Here is a 16,481-nt window from a genome sequence, read left to right on the forward strand (position 1 = left end):
TATTACTATTACCATAACGACAATAATTTTGAGATTTTTACAGTTGACAAAATCAGATTATTAATTAGTAATAATGAATAATTAGCATAATCTTAAAATGCAATTTAAAATGTAATGTAACGATTTATTTCGCGCGTCTAACCAAATGCGTGTAGTATGTATGTATGTATGTAACATACACGTGAATTGTTGTACCACGTGACTATCTTTCAGAGGTCTTATTGAGATGCATGGATCCGGTTGCGCAGTAGCAATTGCACATTGCGCAGTTGCAGCCGCGCAACCAATATAATATTATACACATAGTTGCCTTCACTATTCATGGATCACAGTGAATGGAGTTTTATAAAAAATATCTTCATGTATTTTATGCATTAATTATTATAATAATATAAAAAAAATTCGAGTTCAAAGTTTTCTCTTTACTTTGAATAAGTCAATATTTGTTAAACTCAGTTATGAATCCTTTGACGTAAGTAAATTATATATCAGTATGAATACACAGATTGCATTTAAAAATTTACATCTTAACAATTTGTTATTGTAGGAATGTTAAAAATGTAACGAAACTAAGTGCTCAGGAATTAAATACAAATACAAAAACATCCTGGCATGATGACTATAACGACAGTGCATGGATATTTATAGGAGGACTACCTTTTGAACTGACTGAAGGCGACGTGATTACTATCTTTTCGCAGTAAAATTTTAATAATTAATATGCTATAATATTTACTAAATCATTTCAATGAAACTGAATAAAATATGTGCGCTAAATTTATAGGTATGGAGAACCTGTCAATCTAAACTTAATCAGAGACAAAGAAACAGGTAGATCTAAAGGTTATGGTTTTCTCTGTTATGAAGACCAACTCAGTACAATTGTTGCAGTTGACAACCTGAATGGAATAAAGGTAAAGTTGCTATTATATTATTGCTGATTTCAATAAGTATTTAATAATCTATTGTTGTAATTAGATTCTAGGAAGGACAATCAGGGTGGATCATGCTAAAAATTATACCCCTCCAACAATAACGAAAAAAACCGATGAAGAAAGAAAAAAATTAATAAAGGAAGGATGTGGGCCAAAATTTAATTAAGTTTGCTTAGAATTACTTAAAATTTATGTTACTTTCTCTACAATAAAAAATGAATTTATTTTTGTTATAACATGATGGTATTTTATTACTTAAAAATATATAAATAAACATTTATACTTATAATAATTAAATTTATTCACTAACAGATAAAAGAATTAAAAATGTATAACATACTTTTTTTTAATTGTGCGTAGTCAAATTTTACATGTCAGACCATGAAACTTGAATGAAAACCTATGCGAAGGATAGCTTTAAGTACAAATTGCAAGCAAATTACTTGTAATATATGCTTCAACAATAGCATAAAATAGGTAGGTACCCTTCACATTGATGATTGAAGTTACTGGTCCCACGACAGTCATATTTTACATTTAAAATGATATTTTTTAGTTAATAATAGGCATTTGGATTAATTTGGTTGTCTTTTTTCACATTATAATAGAGGCTGATACTGCCTTTGGTAAAAAAATACATTTGTAAATCCAATAATTATGCACAAGAGCTACGGTATCAAGACGAACCGAATTCGTTCATCCATTTTTCATATTTTTCAAGGTCTTCTTGTGATACACTTTTGTTGCACCTTTCTACTGCTTCATCAAAATCCGCTGCAGATACTGGTAAATCAAGTTCTTCTTTTGGCAACTGTCTTATTTGATCCGGCCTTAGACCAGCAATTTTTCTTCGCATAGACATCATAGAAGCATCTCTAAAAATGTTCAATAGAAATAAGAATAGTACATATTTTACTTTTATAACTCTCCTTTTAATTTAACGAATTTTAAAATACCTGCAAACATTCGTAATATCTGCTCCCGAATAACCTTCCAATTTTTCGGCAATATCGCTAAGATTGACTGACTCGTCTACTTTAACTTCTCGTAAATTAATTTTTAATAATGCTTCTCTTCCTTCACCTAAAATATTTTTTTAAAGTTATTAAAAACCTTTCAGTTTATTTCAAAACTTTATGAGGAATTATATTTACGATTTGGTAAAGGTATGTATATTCGCTTTTCTAATCGCCTTCTTAAAGCTTCATCAATGTCCCAGGGAAAGTTTGTAGCTGCCAAAACCATAACTACTTTAGTAGGATCTTCATTATTTGAACTTATACCATCCATTTGAACTAGAAGTTCAGATTTTACTCGCCTTGATGCTTCGTGCTCAGACTCTGAACCTCGTCGCGAGCACAAAGAATCGATCTCGTCAATAAATATTGTACTAGGCGCATAAAACCGTGCCTACAAATAATAGACATTAAATTATTTTTAGAATTCAGTATATTAATAAATTCTAGGAAATTTAGATCTTACCATTTCAAACAAAAGCCGAACAAGTTTTTCTGACTCTCCTCTATATTTAGATGTTAATGTTGAAGACGAAACATTAAAAAAAGTAGTACTACATTCTGTAGCAACAGCTTTTGCTAACATAGTTTTTCCAGTACCTGGTGGACCTACCATAAGAACTCCTTTCCAAGGTCTTCGAATGCCCTGAAATATTTAGAATTATTTTTTCTATGACTTATTTTAAATAAAAAAAATTTTAAAGTGATATTATCAATTACCTTGAAAAAGTCTGGCATTAAGGTTGGTAAAACAACTACTTCCTCTAATAAGCGCTTTGCATCATGCAAGTCAGCTATATCATCCCAATGAATATCAATATTTTTCTGTACAATATCCCGTTCTAAGAATGAAAATATTTAAGAAAACATTAAATAGTACTCAAATTAAAAGTATTAAAAGCGATATGGATATTTAGTTGCTGTTATACCTAATGTATCTACAAGATCGCGATCAATGCCTGAACATTCAAACTTTCTCTCTTCAACTTCCACATCTGTCTTTTCTCCTTCTAGTTTATCCTACAATACGAATAATAAATGTAGAATAAATATTGACTACACTCGATGATAACATTATGAGGGTATTACATAAAATTAACTATACCTTATTTACATCATCTTTCTTTACACTGTTTGAATTAACATTTTTCTTATCATCAGTGCCATTATTTTTTTGATTATTGCGAGTTGTTGGTTTAACATCTGTTTTCTTAGCAGATGTTATACTAGGCTTACGTATGTTGGATCGATTTGGTGGCTTTTGTTGCTGATTTCTTGGCAGTATTCTTGAATTTCTATGTTGAAAAAACACTCATAAATTATTGTTCAACAAAAATCTATTCTACATAAATAAAAAAAATATCTCACTTTTGTTCTGTAGGTGACAATGGTGGCCATACATCCGGATCTCTTGGTGGAGTAGGTGTCCAATTGCTAGAAGGTCCACATGACCAGAGTGCAGTATTTTGTGCTGCCTCTTCATAAGATATACATGCTGGAGCTATACACAACATATTAATAAATAAACCATTATAATTTGTACACATAAACAATTGTAGCAGAAAGAATTTGAAGGCTGTCAATTTGGACCTCGATAAAAAGAAAAGTTATCGAGCAGGTAAACACTGCACATAACCAACACAAAGCAACCTTCAAACAATTTCTTTTGAACAATAAAAGCTATTCAAAACGAACCAATGAGCCTATCACTGTGTGTTTCAACTTTAAATAATTGCAACGTGCTGGAGGTGGCCTTGACTTTTTCAAACTCCTGAACGATCTGTGACTGTACTTGCTGCCATTTGGCTTTTCTGCTGGCGTCGACGATGCTAGATAGTAACCTGCCAATTTGCTGGACAACACCTTGGTAATAAACTCCAGAAGTGTCATAATTTCCAGTAAGTGCCATCTCCCTGGCGAGTTTGGTGTTCTCGCAGATCTCGCTAATAGACATCCTTGCACTCAAGGTTAACTTCCCGAAATAGGCAGGCAGCTCGTCGTACTACGACTACGACTACGATTCATTCGTAGACTTTGTTTCCTTCTGACACTTTTCGGATAACAACGACAGCATTTAATAACGCTCGTGCGATAACTGTCGTTGTCGTAGGTACTATAACGGAACAACGTGCATTAACTGTTTGTTATCCTCTTATTCGTACGTGACTCTAAACTCAAGTATGTGTGTGTATAAGCGCACGACAAAGCGTGCGAGAGAGAGAGAGATGGTGGCGTTTACGGGACGAGCTCGTATGTGCGTGTGTGAAAGATACTGAGATGTAGCAAGATCACACGAAGAGAAGGGAATTGACACACACGCACACACGCAAGAGAAGAAGGTAGACCAGCTACATGTGTGCATCATATGTACGCGATAAAGTTAAATGGTTCGTGTGTTCTTTTTCCTTTCTTTTTTTTGTTGAATATTACGTTAGAGGAGCCAAATGCGGGGGGAAGGTCAAAAAAGAGCGAGAGATGATTGCCTTGTGCGACCGCCAAGGAAACTTTATAAATTGTCGCGAGCTGGCAGAGGAGAGCGGAACGCTACGGATCGATCGTATTTGGATGCGGGAGCTGAGGTGAATGATTTAACAGCTATGTCGAGACACTCGTTCTTTTTCTGCCGCTTTAATTGCCGACCGACTTCTCTCTCTCTCTCTCTCTCTCTCTCTCTCTCTCTCTTTCTCTTTAATACCTCACGGCTGTTGGGAGTAGTTTTACGTCTTCACTGGCATTCGCGCACTCGCCTCTATTTTTTCGCGTTTGATGGGCTTGTATGGGCTCTCCCGACATTCAATATAATTATCGCGTTTCTCCTTTCGCCGGATCTCATTTCGTAAAGCGATCAAACACCCATCGAGATCGACAAAAAGAAAGAGTAATTAGAAAAATCACGATCGAAAAGCGTCGTTGAGAAATTTGCCGTCAAGTAATCCAGTGTGTCACAGCAGTTAACGCGCGCGTGCGACAATATCCCTTTCCTTTTCTCCTTTCAGCTTCGGGGGGGGGGGGGGGGGGCGCTTGTCAAACAACAGCGCGGAGAGAGAGAGAGAGGTGGTTTGGCGACACGCACTCGCGCGCGAGCGAGTAAATGAGGGACATGCGAGCGACACTCGTTCGCTTCCTTTTGCAGTGACAAAAAACGCGACGGCTCCGCCGCACGACTTTTACCTTGTGCGCTCCACGAAGGCGTAGCCGCGCGCGGTACGCGCGAGAGAGAACTATGCCGCGAAACGAGCAGCGGGGCGTTACGTAAAGACGATTTTGCATAAATTGTCGCGCGCTCTCGCGTAAGCGATCACCTGAACGCTGTGCTTTCGTACGCGTACGCGCCTCGTTTGCATTATCGGGTGTGTGCAGCGCGCCGCTTGCCGCCGCCGGACTCTGTATCCATTCCTTTGAAAATGCTTGCGCCCGGCAGCGAGTGGTGTCTCGAGTTGCAACAGCCACTACGTAATAGTAATCACTGCGGAGGAGACGGTTTACATTATAGGATGATTAGCTATATGAGCGCATCGTGGGAGCACTTAGTGCCTCCACTCTCGCCCCACTCACGCCCGTGGCTCGGCAACCCCGAAGGCTCGGATCATCGTGATTATTAATCGGCACCGTGCACGTCGATCTCCCCATTTTTCCCGAATTCCACCCCCGGTCCCTCGGCCATAAACTCGGCAGCCGCAATTAATCCCGTAAATGCTCGCGCGCAGCTGATCTCTCTCGAGCGAGAGAAACTCGGAAATCGTCGTAAGCCCCGGCACCGATCGACCCATTAATTCTCACACCTCCGCTCAAACATCGTAAAGCCGCGCAATAAAAGAAGCAAAGTGGCACGCGCGCGCGTACAGCAATCGGCCAGTTACGACGACTTTGCCGTCCGCCCCCGCCGCGCCGGGGCTTTCGCGTCGGCCGTCGCGCGGAGCAGCAGCTGCCCGAAGGTGCGAGGAGAGGGCGGGGGTGCGGGTGCCCAATTAATAGGATAGGGATTCGGGCCGCTGCCGCCGCACGCGCGCCACGCACGCGGCGCGTACGCGGCGGGAGCGCGCGCAGCGCGCGCTGCGCGCCGCGCGCATCGGTTCAATATTATCCTTTCGGCCGGCGCCTGCGCCCACGGCGCAGATGCTCCGGCCCGCGCGCGCACCAGAAAAAGAGCGTCCCGGTTCGATCTGCGCCCCTCTCTCTCTCGCTCGCTCGCTCGCTCGTTCGCTCGCTGGCTGGCTGCTTCGCTCGCTCGCGCCGTGGGGGAGCGCGCGCGCACGGCTCTTCTCGTCTGTATACAGACGGACGGCGCGGAGCACTGGCGTGAATCGTCGCCGTCGCGCTGCTGGCACACGCTCGCCGCGAGTATGCCGAGGTGAAGAGCGGCGTTCGACGCGAGAACAGCCTCCACTGGCATGCCCGCCGCCACTTAGCGCAGCGAGGCGTCGTGTGCGCGAGTGCCGCTCCAGCGACGGCTGTCGCGCTGATCCTCGCTCGCCGTGCTGTCGCCGCTGCTGTTGCTGCCGCGGCCGCTGCCGCTGCGATGCAGACTCCATAGACGCGGCCAGCCTTGTGAGTGTGCTGCCCGTTTTGCGGGTAGCTTGCTTTCCACCTCGTTTCGGGCTCGCCGGGCCGAATCCCGCTCGGACCTGTGTTGTTTGGTGGAGCGAGCTTTGGCGGTGCGAGCGTTCGCCTTGTTTTGGTCTCGGCGTGTGCTCTCTCTCTCTCTCTCTCTCTCTTCCTCGATTGATTGCGCGCGGGTGTAGAGCGCGCGAGTGTGCGTGCACGTCGAATGCCAGTGGAGCGTGTGGGGTGGTTGGTTGATCGAAACCGAGACGAAGAAACGCAAGGACGCGAAGGCTCGATTCTCGCGCGGCCGATCATCTCCCGGGCGCGAGAGGAGGCGAAGCTGCACGGGGCCGCGAGGAATTCGAGAGAGTGGCGCGCGCGCGAGCACATGCGTCACGAGGCTGGCTTCGCACGCGGAAATAGTGTCGGTGAAGAGCAACTACGACAGTGTGCTTACGTACGCGACCGTTTAAATATAACGCGGCCGCAGAGACGTAGTCGTCGACGCGCTCGTCGAGCTGCTACGTCAGGAGTCTAAAGCCCTCCGTCGGATGTGTGTCAGCGAGCCAGTGAGACTCGCTATCTCAGTCTCTCCGCGCTTACTGATTTACCAACTCGCGCGCGGAGCACTTGGCTCGCGAGAGAGGCAGTGGCGCGTGATTTATCCGCCTGCATTTTTCACACCGAAACGCTCTTCTTCACGCCTCGACGGCGCGCGCGAGAACCCCCGCGTCTCGTACAGTTTTCGCGCACGAGCGTGTTGCGCGTAGTTGCCGCTGCAAACGTACACGAAAAATAATGGGGCTATAATGATCCGCGCGCTGGGGCTCTGGGACGTACGTGCACACGCGTCGCACACATCGTATCATCAAAAATCCATTAACGACGCTGCCGCCGCGCGGCTAAAAGCCGACTGTCAATGGTACATCAATTGATGGCCTCTGTCAGCGGCAAGAGTTTGCTGCTCGTGTGCGCGCACGTCTGCGTTGCCGCCGAGCGCCGCAGAGGCAGAGGAATGACGAGGTTGCGTGGCTGTTTCAGTCGGAGGCGGAGGTGGCAAGCAGCGGCACGATGACCGTCAACGACTCGGCGGACGACTCGACGACGTGCTCGTGGTGCGCGATAGGCCCGCCACCGAACGCGATCCTGCAGATCCCACCGCCGCCCGTGCCGGCCTTCCTGCTGGCCGATTACTACCCGAGCGGCGCGCTCAGCGGATCCTCCGGCCTGCCCCTGCTCGACAATCGCTTCAACAGCAGCCCCTGCCGGCACTCGTGCGAGTGGCGTGCCGAGGGCGTCCACTACGTCGAGGTACCGCAGCAAGGTGCGTACACGATTGCTCCCTTGTTTTTCTTGTCCCTCCCCCGACGCGCCGCACGGCTGCTTTTCCCGGCCGGACCGCGCGCCCCTCACCCTCGCTCGCGCCGCGCGCGCGGCCTGTCGCGTGCAGGCGCATTTCGCTGCCGGATCACCTCTGTCATCGGATTTGTTTTGTTTCTCTGTTCGACCGGCTCGGCTTGTTGTTGTTTCCCTTTCCGCGTGCATGAGCGCGGCTGCGTTCCCGGCCCCTCGCTCTTTCCGAGATCCAAAATCAACGCGGACGGCTGGAGCAAGGAAAAGAGGAGGAAAACGGAAAGGTCGAGGGGAGATCAGTGATCGAGGCGCGCGCGAGAAACTCATATCTGCTGGATGTGAAAAGGAGTGTAGGCGTAGGTATCGCCAGTAAAGATCTCGATGGTTGAGCGATACCGTGGTGGGGGGGGGGGGGGGGGGGGGGCGTGCGAGTGAGAAGGCATGTCGCCATGCATAAAAGAGCGACGCCGCGCGGCACTGTTGATTCTTTTTCGTCGGCGGCAGTTCATTTTCTCATCCCGCGAGGGTTAACATTTGGCGTGCGCGAGCGACGCGACCGAGCACTGCGACTAATACTCTTTGGTGCTGCTTGGAAATTCGCAGGTAGCATGCTCGACGACACGTGGCTTCTGGTGCTAATATCCTCGTGCGTCGGCGTTATACTGATCGGCGTTGTGCTCGCGGCGATGCTGATCAAGTGCAAACTGTAAGTATTCACGCTTTCTTGATGGTTTATCTATATGCTGATCGTTTACATGATCTACATGATGGTCGTCGTCATCTAAGCATTACATCGTCGTTACTCGCTTACTTAGCTTCGATCGCGTACGATCGGTCATGAAATCGATATCATTGATATAAGTGTATATAGCACAGCGTTCTTCGATATTGTCACTGTATTTTTTGCCCTCTTACTTCCCTTTCGCTGGTCTCTCAATATAATCCCGCATCGATATTTTTTGGCACACGCATATTCGTATCGGGGAGTACGTGGAGGTGCGAGTACATATTCATATCATCATAAAGATCTGTTCTCTCTGTGTATTGCGTGTCTTTGCGCTTTGGGCTTTTGCGGCGACGACGACGACGACGACAACGACAACGACTACGAAACGCGCATGGCAACAGACAGCCGGACGACGTGAGCCGTCACGTGAACGACGACGCGTCGCAGTGCAGCAGCCGCAGCAACAAGAACAGCACGCTGTCCACCTCGACAGCGAGCTCGAGCATGCAGACGACGACGACGAGCGGCACGGGGCCCTGCCTCAGCAGCAGGACCATAGCCAGACTGCAGCACGAGGCGGCCGTGTTGTACCCCTGCGGCCAGGAGGACTCGCGGGTCATGTGGGCCACGCTCACGCCGCGCGGTACCACCAGGCACTACCTCGAGGAGCACACCTACGAGACCATCGGCAGCGTCTGCCACGGGCCGCAGCTGCCGCCGCCGCCGCCGCCGCCACCGCCGCCGCCGCCGCCGCCCTCGCAGCAAGCCCTTGGCTCCTCCTACGTCGCCGGCGGCATGCTCGGCCTGGCCCATCACCAGCACCACGATCACAGTAGGAGACATTACCCTGAGAGCCCGTCTGAACATGTAAACCTCAAGGCAATTCCAACAATTTATTTGTCATACCACTCGGATGTAAGAGCCCACTGCCAGCGCAATTTAGATCTGTTCGCACGCTCTAGATGTGTGTGTGTGTGCGTGTGTGTACGTTTGTGTGTATCTCTCTATCTCTATCTATTTGTCTACCAACTTTTTATCTTTCGGAAGCTATCTCTGTGCACGCCTGTCTTCCGCCGATGTTCCGCTCTTTCTTTTCCGACTTGATCTTTGGCCTATTTCTGCCGTCGCTGCTCGGCCACTATTCAGCCGATGTCATTTATCCGCCGCGCTCGCGATTGATTTCTCGCTCATTTTTACTCTTAGCGCTCGCGAATCGGTCGTCCGACGCCTGCGAGCGTCGCGCACGCACGTTGCTGACAATTGACGGGCACGGCGCGTTCGGAGCACGACAGCTTGCCGGCGACAATTGATCGATCGCGAACGTAGTGCGTTGCGCACAACAAGCCTGGCTTCTCGCACGACATGCCTATACTCTCATTTAACACTTTCCTATCTGCATCCACGTGTAATCACTGTTTGGTGTCGTTCGAGAGAGAAAACCTTCGGACGCCACACGGCCGTCACTGACAGTGTCGATCTTTGCAGACTTACAATGAGCCTCCCGCACCGTCGCCTGTTATGACTCGGCCGAAGGACGAGAAGGCTTTTGACAACACAGCTTTCGTCGATTACGAGGAGCCGCACTCGATGAAGAGCGAGTACTATCAGCTCGACGACGTGCTGGAGCCGTGCGATCCAAGTAAGTGCGCGGGCGCACGGGGCTTATTTCATTAGCCGCGACCTAAGTTTCGGGGCTGCGCGCGCGCTGAATTATGCATGAGGGTGGGCTGAGGGGGGAGCGCGGAAGATGGGGGGTGGGGGGGGGGTCAGAACGCGCGATTGAAATGCAAACGAAAGAAAAGGCAAAAAGCCGAGAAGGTGTATCCGCATTCTGGCTGGCTGCGTGCGTGCACAGGTCTAAACGGCGAGACACGTAAACGACGTCGCCGCTGGCGCGCTCCTCGCTATCGATTAACGTTCTTAGTTCGGGTTGTGACCGCCAGAGACGCGCTGCAACCTGCTGCTGCTGCTGCTGCTGCGACCGACGAGTATGCGAGCCGTGGCGTTCGCGGGATACTCGCCAGCCGCGCGATCACGGTGCTACGGACGGCAACCTGCTACGCGAGCATCTACCTTAACGTCTTCATGGTTTGTTGCAGTATTCTCGGTGCAGGGCATGTACGGCATGCCGCCACGGAGTAGCGCCGGTCCGACTACACTGCCGGCGACGACGAGCCCCGGCGGCGCGTTGCGGCCCCGCGTGAGCTCGCCGACGAGGATCGAGCACCCGAACCTGCCGCCGCTGAACCTGCAGCCGACGCTACCGCGCAGCAAGCAGCGCACGCGCAAGAACTCGATCAACCAGCATCCGCCCGACTGCACGCTGCTGCGCGGTGCCGGTACTTACATACCAACCATATAGAATCGACGGGATCAACGGATCTATGACGACCATAGATACTGAGATGTGCGAGTGAGAGAGAGAAAGAGAGAGAGAGAGATAGAGAAAAACAAGCTCCTCTCGGCTCTTCATCGAATGAAGATTGCCTGGGACGGATTTATTATTTTTTTTATATTGTATGCGTGTGCGAGTGCATGCGGATCGAGAGGAGAGAGAGAGAATAAGCTCGGTTCGCGAGCCTTGAGATTTATTCGAGTTAAACGATGTATGCAAAGTAATAACGCGTTGAGATTTCTCGCATTTTCTCGTAGAATTTCACGCGCAAAACTCGCCGCTATTGCGGGAATAATAAATGAAAAAAAACAAAAAAAAACATGTTGCAAGAATTGTTTGGCGTTTTATAAGAAAGCTCAAATGATTTGTTTTTTAAATGCAACGAACTATCAGTCAACGTTCCTCACAGTAATCGCTAACACACTTTCAAGCTACGAAAACGCTGCTAATACGTCATTAGATTTCTGACAAGGTGCGAAAGACCATTTGTATAACGATGATTCCGTTCTTTTTACGAAACGAAAGAAAAGCAGAGAGAGACAAAAAATTTTTTTATATTGTTATGGTAGTTTGTAGCCTTTGATATTAAGGTATTTCGTTGATGCGAAATGGACAATTCAGTGTGAATGAGCGTAACATAATATATTCGAATTTCTTCTTCTTGCGTCGAATGTTTCTTCTCTCCAAGTCAAAAGAGATTCATTCATTAATTTGTTAATAATCTCTCTATTTACCTCATATGTATGTATCGCATAACTCGCATTTATTCTAAATCATAATTTTAGCAAATTATTTATTTTTTAACTGGCTTCGATATAGATTAGTGAATGATACAAGAAAAGAGAAAAAGGATATACACCACGTGCTAAGACATATATGTATAGATAAACAAAAATGATATTGCTACTTTTTACACTACACACTTTTAAATTCTAAACGTCGTTATTGTGACAGTTAGCTAGTACCTTCTTCATCATCATTCTTGTCAATTTTAATGTCAAGTGTAAAGAAACCAACTTTCTTACCTTTTTTACTTATTTATGGTCACCAAACTATTTTAACACATTACTAGTCACGCCTACTTTTCTACGCCAAAGTTACGTTATTAGGTTGTTCAGTTAGGTTACTCTTTATGTATGTTGTATATCTATCGAAATCGTTTTTTATTGAACAAAGTTTTGCGTTGATTTAAGAAAGAGCGAATGCAGAGAAAAAGATGAAAAAACAAAGCAAATAAAACAAAAAAAAAATCGATTTTTCTACGCCGTACAATCTTGTTTGTGATCTTTTTGATAAGTAGTTTTCCTACGAAGCGAAGGGAGACTTTTTAGATACGAGCTTTTAAATGTAGCGAATGAAAAAAAAAATACAAAGCGCGCAAGTAGATAGAGAGAACCAAATAGAAAGAACCAAATCGGCTAGGGGATCATTGGCTCGTTAATAGGGGGAATAAATTGTAGATTTATATAATGTATTAGAAAAGAAAAAACAAAGCTAATGTGCGAGTAAATAAAATGTGCATTTTATCTTAAAAAAAAAGAAAAACGATCGACTCTTTTCATTAAACCCCGCCTAGTTGTAATTTTATCGGTGAGAAAAAAAAGGAACCGAGAGGCGAAAGAGACAGTATAACGCAAGCGTTTACCATTGAAGGCGAGATATGCGTTCAATTGAGATATCGTTAGACTGCATCCTTGAGTTGTATCACGTAGTTCGACAAACCTCTTATCGTTAGCCAACAAATGGATTGGCTAAAGGAGTCATTAGAGCGTCGACATTATCGCAAGGTGCCGCTACGAAAGAGCCGCCGTATCTTATCGCGATGCCGTCAACTATCAACGCGTTGTGTTGAAGCGAACCAGGCAATAACTTTCCTATGGAAGCTTGCTCACGGATGACGACGACGACGACGACGACGATATCCCGGCGGGCCAGAAGAGGAATCGCGACAACTGGCGTCTCATTTTGGAAACGCAGCGGAACCCGGCGGAGCCCATAACGTAGAATAATCCAGGAGCGGCTCGGCTGCGATCCCGGAATAAATTGCGCGCGTGCACAGAGCGAAGTGGCGCGATATATAGGCCAAATCGCATAATGCCCCGCTGCATTCCATACGTACGAAATGCACGCGTCGCTGGCGCTGCCAGATAAAGGAGTGAGGCGCGCGCGGCCAGATATCTAGCGAACTATGCACACTTCCTAGTTCTCCCGCGCGTGGCAACGCTCGCAACGGGACCTTCGATCTACGTATCTCGCTGCACGCGCGCTCGCTCGGCCCCAAGCCTCGATCTCCTGCTGCCCCCCCCCCCCCCTGCCGCCACTCGCCTTTTGCCCTCGGATAGAAAAACGGAAAGGAGGTGGCGCAGCCGCACACGTCTGCCGCGCGGACGGACGCTCGACGAGGTGGAAGCACGACCGGCGGCTCTTTCGTCGGCCGTGGAGAGGACTTTATGGATCGCACGCGGGCGCGAATCGTCGCGGCTCGTTGGCGATGGAAACGACGTTCTCGCGATACACAGCCGGATCTCAGCGAGAACGCGCGCGCCGGAGCTCGCATGTAAAGCACGCGCGCGCACATTTCAATAGTTGCATTATTCACGAGACATCGTATCCTCCCTTTTTTTTCTTCTTTTTTTTTTCTTTGTCCTCGATCGTAAAAGTCTGCCCGCGTATCCTCCTCGCGACCCTGTTCCTCTCGAGCGCGGCGCCGACGACGCGTTCGCTCGTGCGTGCGCGTTAGTCGTCGTCTCGAATAAAGCTGCGCGCACATACGTAACGTATATCTTCTGCTTTACGGTCTACCGTAGCCGAGCGCGGCTGCAAAATCTCATCACAATAAAAGCCAACTGTTATTGCTTTTTCGAGCGGTTGGAGCACGCCGCGGCGAGAGGCGTTTCGCGCTGCCTCGCGCGCAACCGAAGGGAGCTCAATCGACTCGCGCGCTAACGCGCGTAAAGCGCGTATACTCGTAATTGCACACAAGTACACCCAGCTTTCTTCTCGCCAACTTCTCACTTGCGTGAAAGTTTTACAAGCGTTCTTGGGCGAGAAGCGCGCTCGGCGACTCTCTTATCCGCCACCTAATTGGCGGAGATATTACATCGACGCAGTAGCGGCTGGCCTGGCCGAGGCAGCTTTTAAACCGCCGACTATATACGAATGGCTAACCATATCGCATTGCGGAACTTTATACGGTTGCGTGGAATGATTTACAGCGTACGCCCTTTTTCCCTCGTATTTATGCAGCGCACTTTTATTAAGTTTGCCCCTGCGTAATTACCGTGCGCGGAAAATTTATTTCTTTGCGCGTTTTTAATCGTTATTCACACTTTATAATCTTCCATTTCTAGTTTTTAAAACCGCGAGATCAAAAAAAAGTTAAGTACATTTTGATTAATAATAGTCCTCGATCCTAATATTAATCTCATTTGCGAATTGGCAGTAGTAGATAAAAATAAAGCGAATCATATTAAAATAATGAAGAGAAGAAGTAAAAACCTAAAGTGCACTTCTCAACCTTTTCCTTTTTTTGCGCATCAATTGAGATATGAAAGTGGGTTAAACAGAAATTCTCGTCAGTCCCCAATTAACAATGCTATATATATCGCGAATGTCCTGCACAACGTTTTGAATGCATCAGCATTAAAGCGAGCCACCAAATTCTTCCTACCAAATCCGCATCCGACAAACCGAACCTCTTTGGCGCAACAATAATAATAACGGTAATAATAATAATAATGGTCTTGGCATTGAAGTAAACAGTATAATTGATTGGGGATGCATTCGCATGAAAAAGAAGAGAGGGAAAGAGAGAGACAGAGAGGGTGCCGTTAATGAGAGCATAAGCGATAGGGCGCGTCACGAGCGAAGCTACGTGTGTACACCGCAGCGAGCCTGTCAAAGGCATCTATCTCTCTGTCGCCGACGCGCTCGCTCAGGCGTATTTTATAATAAGGTTATTTCGCGAATGTAGCGCGTCATTCGTCGGCGGGCGAGGCCTATTTTTAGCCCGCGCGCTATACGTACGACGCGCAACCCCGATTCGCGTTCACCGATCGGCCCTCGCCAATTAAAAAGGCTACTCGGACGCTCTTTTCACGATACGTCGGTAAGCCGCGTTTGCCTAATTGGATATTGCCAATTATCGGATACATACCAATAGGAAAAGAGAGAGAGAGAGAGAGAGAGAAGCGCGTCGCTGTTCGGGAGCGAGAATGATGCGTGTGTGTGCGCATCAAGGCGAATGACGTCAGAGCGCGCCGCGGAACCACTTTCCTCAATGTCAGGAAACGAAATTTCGTATTTTGGCGGCGAAAATATCGCGGGATGAACGTTCGGTACGAGCTCGTTTTATATCGACGCTTTTCCAAAGTTCACTTGCCGCAGTGTCTAATTAAGTTTATATTCATTGCTTTGTCGGGTATCGTCCGACCGAGCGTATACTTACTCTACTTCAGGTTCGTTCGCTCGCCGTCTCCTCCTCTTCTTCTCTCGGTTCTCGAGCGTTTCAATGATTTCGCCGACTGAGAATTCCTCGGCTGCGGCAGCGCAGTTCGAGGAGGTCACAGGCAAAACAGCTCTCGAGTGGCAACTTAAAAAAATTTGTGTTTTGCGGGAATGGAATTTTCGTAGAGATAGCGAGAGAGGAGAAAGGGGGCGAGGGGAAATAAAATTGCAAAACTTGCGGATTCTTATTTTTTTTCTTTTTTTAGATTTTTTTTGTCGGATTCGGGATGTTTATTACAACGATTTGTTACTACAAATTTCATTCACAAAAAGTTTTCTTTTACACTTTTACACAAAAAAGGTGACATTTGTTTGTTTTTTAATTTTTTTGTGGCTTTTAGCTTTTTTCGTATATTTTCCATACATAATCAGACGATAAAGTGATGACGAATGTACAACACAGTATTCATTTTTCTGCTTGTCGTAATTCTGATTACTAGGTGAAATGTAAAAAATTTAATTTACGATTACAAACGATCCACACACAACGTTGCTACGATAATCCGATTAAAGTACATTTTGCGTGAGTAAATGTGTGTTTTATTTTTTGATTATTAATTGGCTGTAAAAGCAAGAATAAAAGAAAAATTATACTTTCGAGTGTGTATAATGTATTCAGAAGAAATTTTAATTTTTTAAAATGAAAAACGGTCGCGAATGGTAATATATATCTCATAAAATCATTTATTCATCAGTGTGTGCGATTTTCAAGGTATAAGACGCGACATTATACATCTTTCAATCATACTTTTGTTCTTCTCTTATCTTTTTTTCTTTTTTGTGAGTAATTTTTCTCTTTATTTTAGAATAACATCGATGATTTTTTTTCCGCATGCGTGCATACACATATTACGTACATTATCTTTCTCTTTTTTTTCCGTTAACAATTATATTCCCTGGGTTTCTTCCTGTTGTCCACACTATTTTACGTTATTTTTATTTACCATTATGTGTTTTTTTATGTAATATTTTTTTCTCGACTTTCACGGGACGACGGAGAGGTT

The 16,481-nt window shown here is 46.4% G+C and overlaps 3 protein-coding genes across 6 annotated transcripts; 2 read left to right on the forward strand and 1 right to left on the reverse strand.

The window, feature by feature from the left end:
• The first annotated feature begins 270 nt into the window (after window positions 1–270).
• LOC131670505 (RNA-binding motif protein, X-linked 2) lies at window positions 271–1,204 on the forward strand. Its single transcript, XM_058946163.1, has 4 exons — window positions 271–472; window positions 548–700; window positions 785–914; window positions 979–1,204. Exons 1-4 carry the CDS (start codon window positions 459–461, stop codon window positions 1,099–1,101), a joined length of 420 nt encoding a protein of 139 aa, XP_058802146.1. The 5' UTR covers window positions 271–458; the 3' UTR covers window positions 1,102–1,204.
• Window positions 1,205–1,244: 40 nt separating this feature from the next.
• Window positions 1,245–4,196, reverse strand: LOC131670504 (katanin p60 ATPase-containing subunit A-like 1). Its single transcript, XM_058946162.1, has 9 exons — window positions 3,647–4,196; window positions 3,320–3,452; window positions 3,057–3,246; window positions 2,881–2,971; window positions 2,672–2,793; window positions 2,418–2,597; window positions 2,090–2,345; window positions 1,892–2,018; window positions 1,245–1,810 (listed from the first exon to the last, which is right to left on the reverse strand). Exons 1-9 carry the CDS (start codon window positions 3,903–3,905, stop codon window positions 1,612–1,614), a joined length of 1,557 nt encoding a protein of 518 aa, XP_058802145.1. The 5' UTR covers window positions 3,906–4,196; the 3' UTR covers window positions 1,245–1,611.
• Window positions 4,197–6,052: 1,856 nt separating this feature from the next.
• LOC131670489 (uncharacterized) lies at window positions 6,053–12,486 on the forward strand. Of its 4 annotated transcripts, none has more exons than XM_058946128.1 (6): window positions 6,053–6,499; window positions 7,538–7,820; window positions 8,453–8,555; window positions 8,978–9,491; window positions 10,062–10,215; window positions 10,676–12,486. In XM_058946128.1, exons 1-6 carry the CDS (start codon window positions 6,068–6,070, stop codon window positions 10,936–10,938), a joined length of 1,749 nt encoding a protein of 582 aa, XP_058802111.1. In that variant the 5' UTR covers window positions 6,053–6,067; the 3' UTR covers window positions 10,939–12,486. The 4 variants fall into 4 exon arrangements, with proteins under 4 accessions (XP_058802111.1, XP_058802112.1, XP_058802113.1 ...); XM_058946129.1 differs by having other exon boundaries at window positions 6,193–6,499; window positions 8,978–9,455; XM_058946130.1 differs by having other exon boundaries at window positions 6,194–6,499; window positions 8,978–9,443.
• The last annotated feature ends 3,995 nt before the right edge of the window (window positions 12,487–16,481 follow it).

This window comes from Phymastichus coffea, unplaced genomic scaffold (genome assembly GCF_024137745.1).
Source record: "Phymastichus coffea isolate CEN01 unplaced genomic scaffold, Cenicafe_Pcof_1.1 PCOF00111, whole genome shotgun sequence".
NCBI lineage: Eukaryota > Metazoa > Arthropoda > Insecta > Hymenoptera > Eulophidae > Phymastichus > Phymastichus coffea.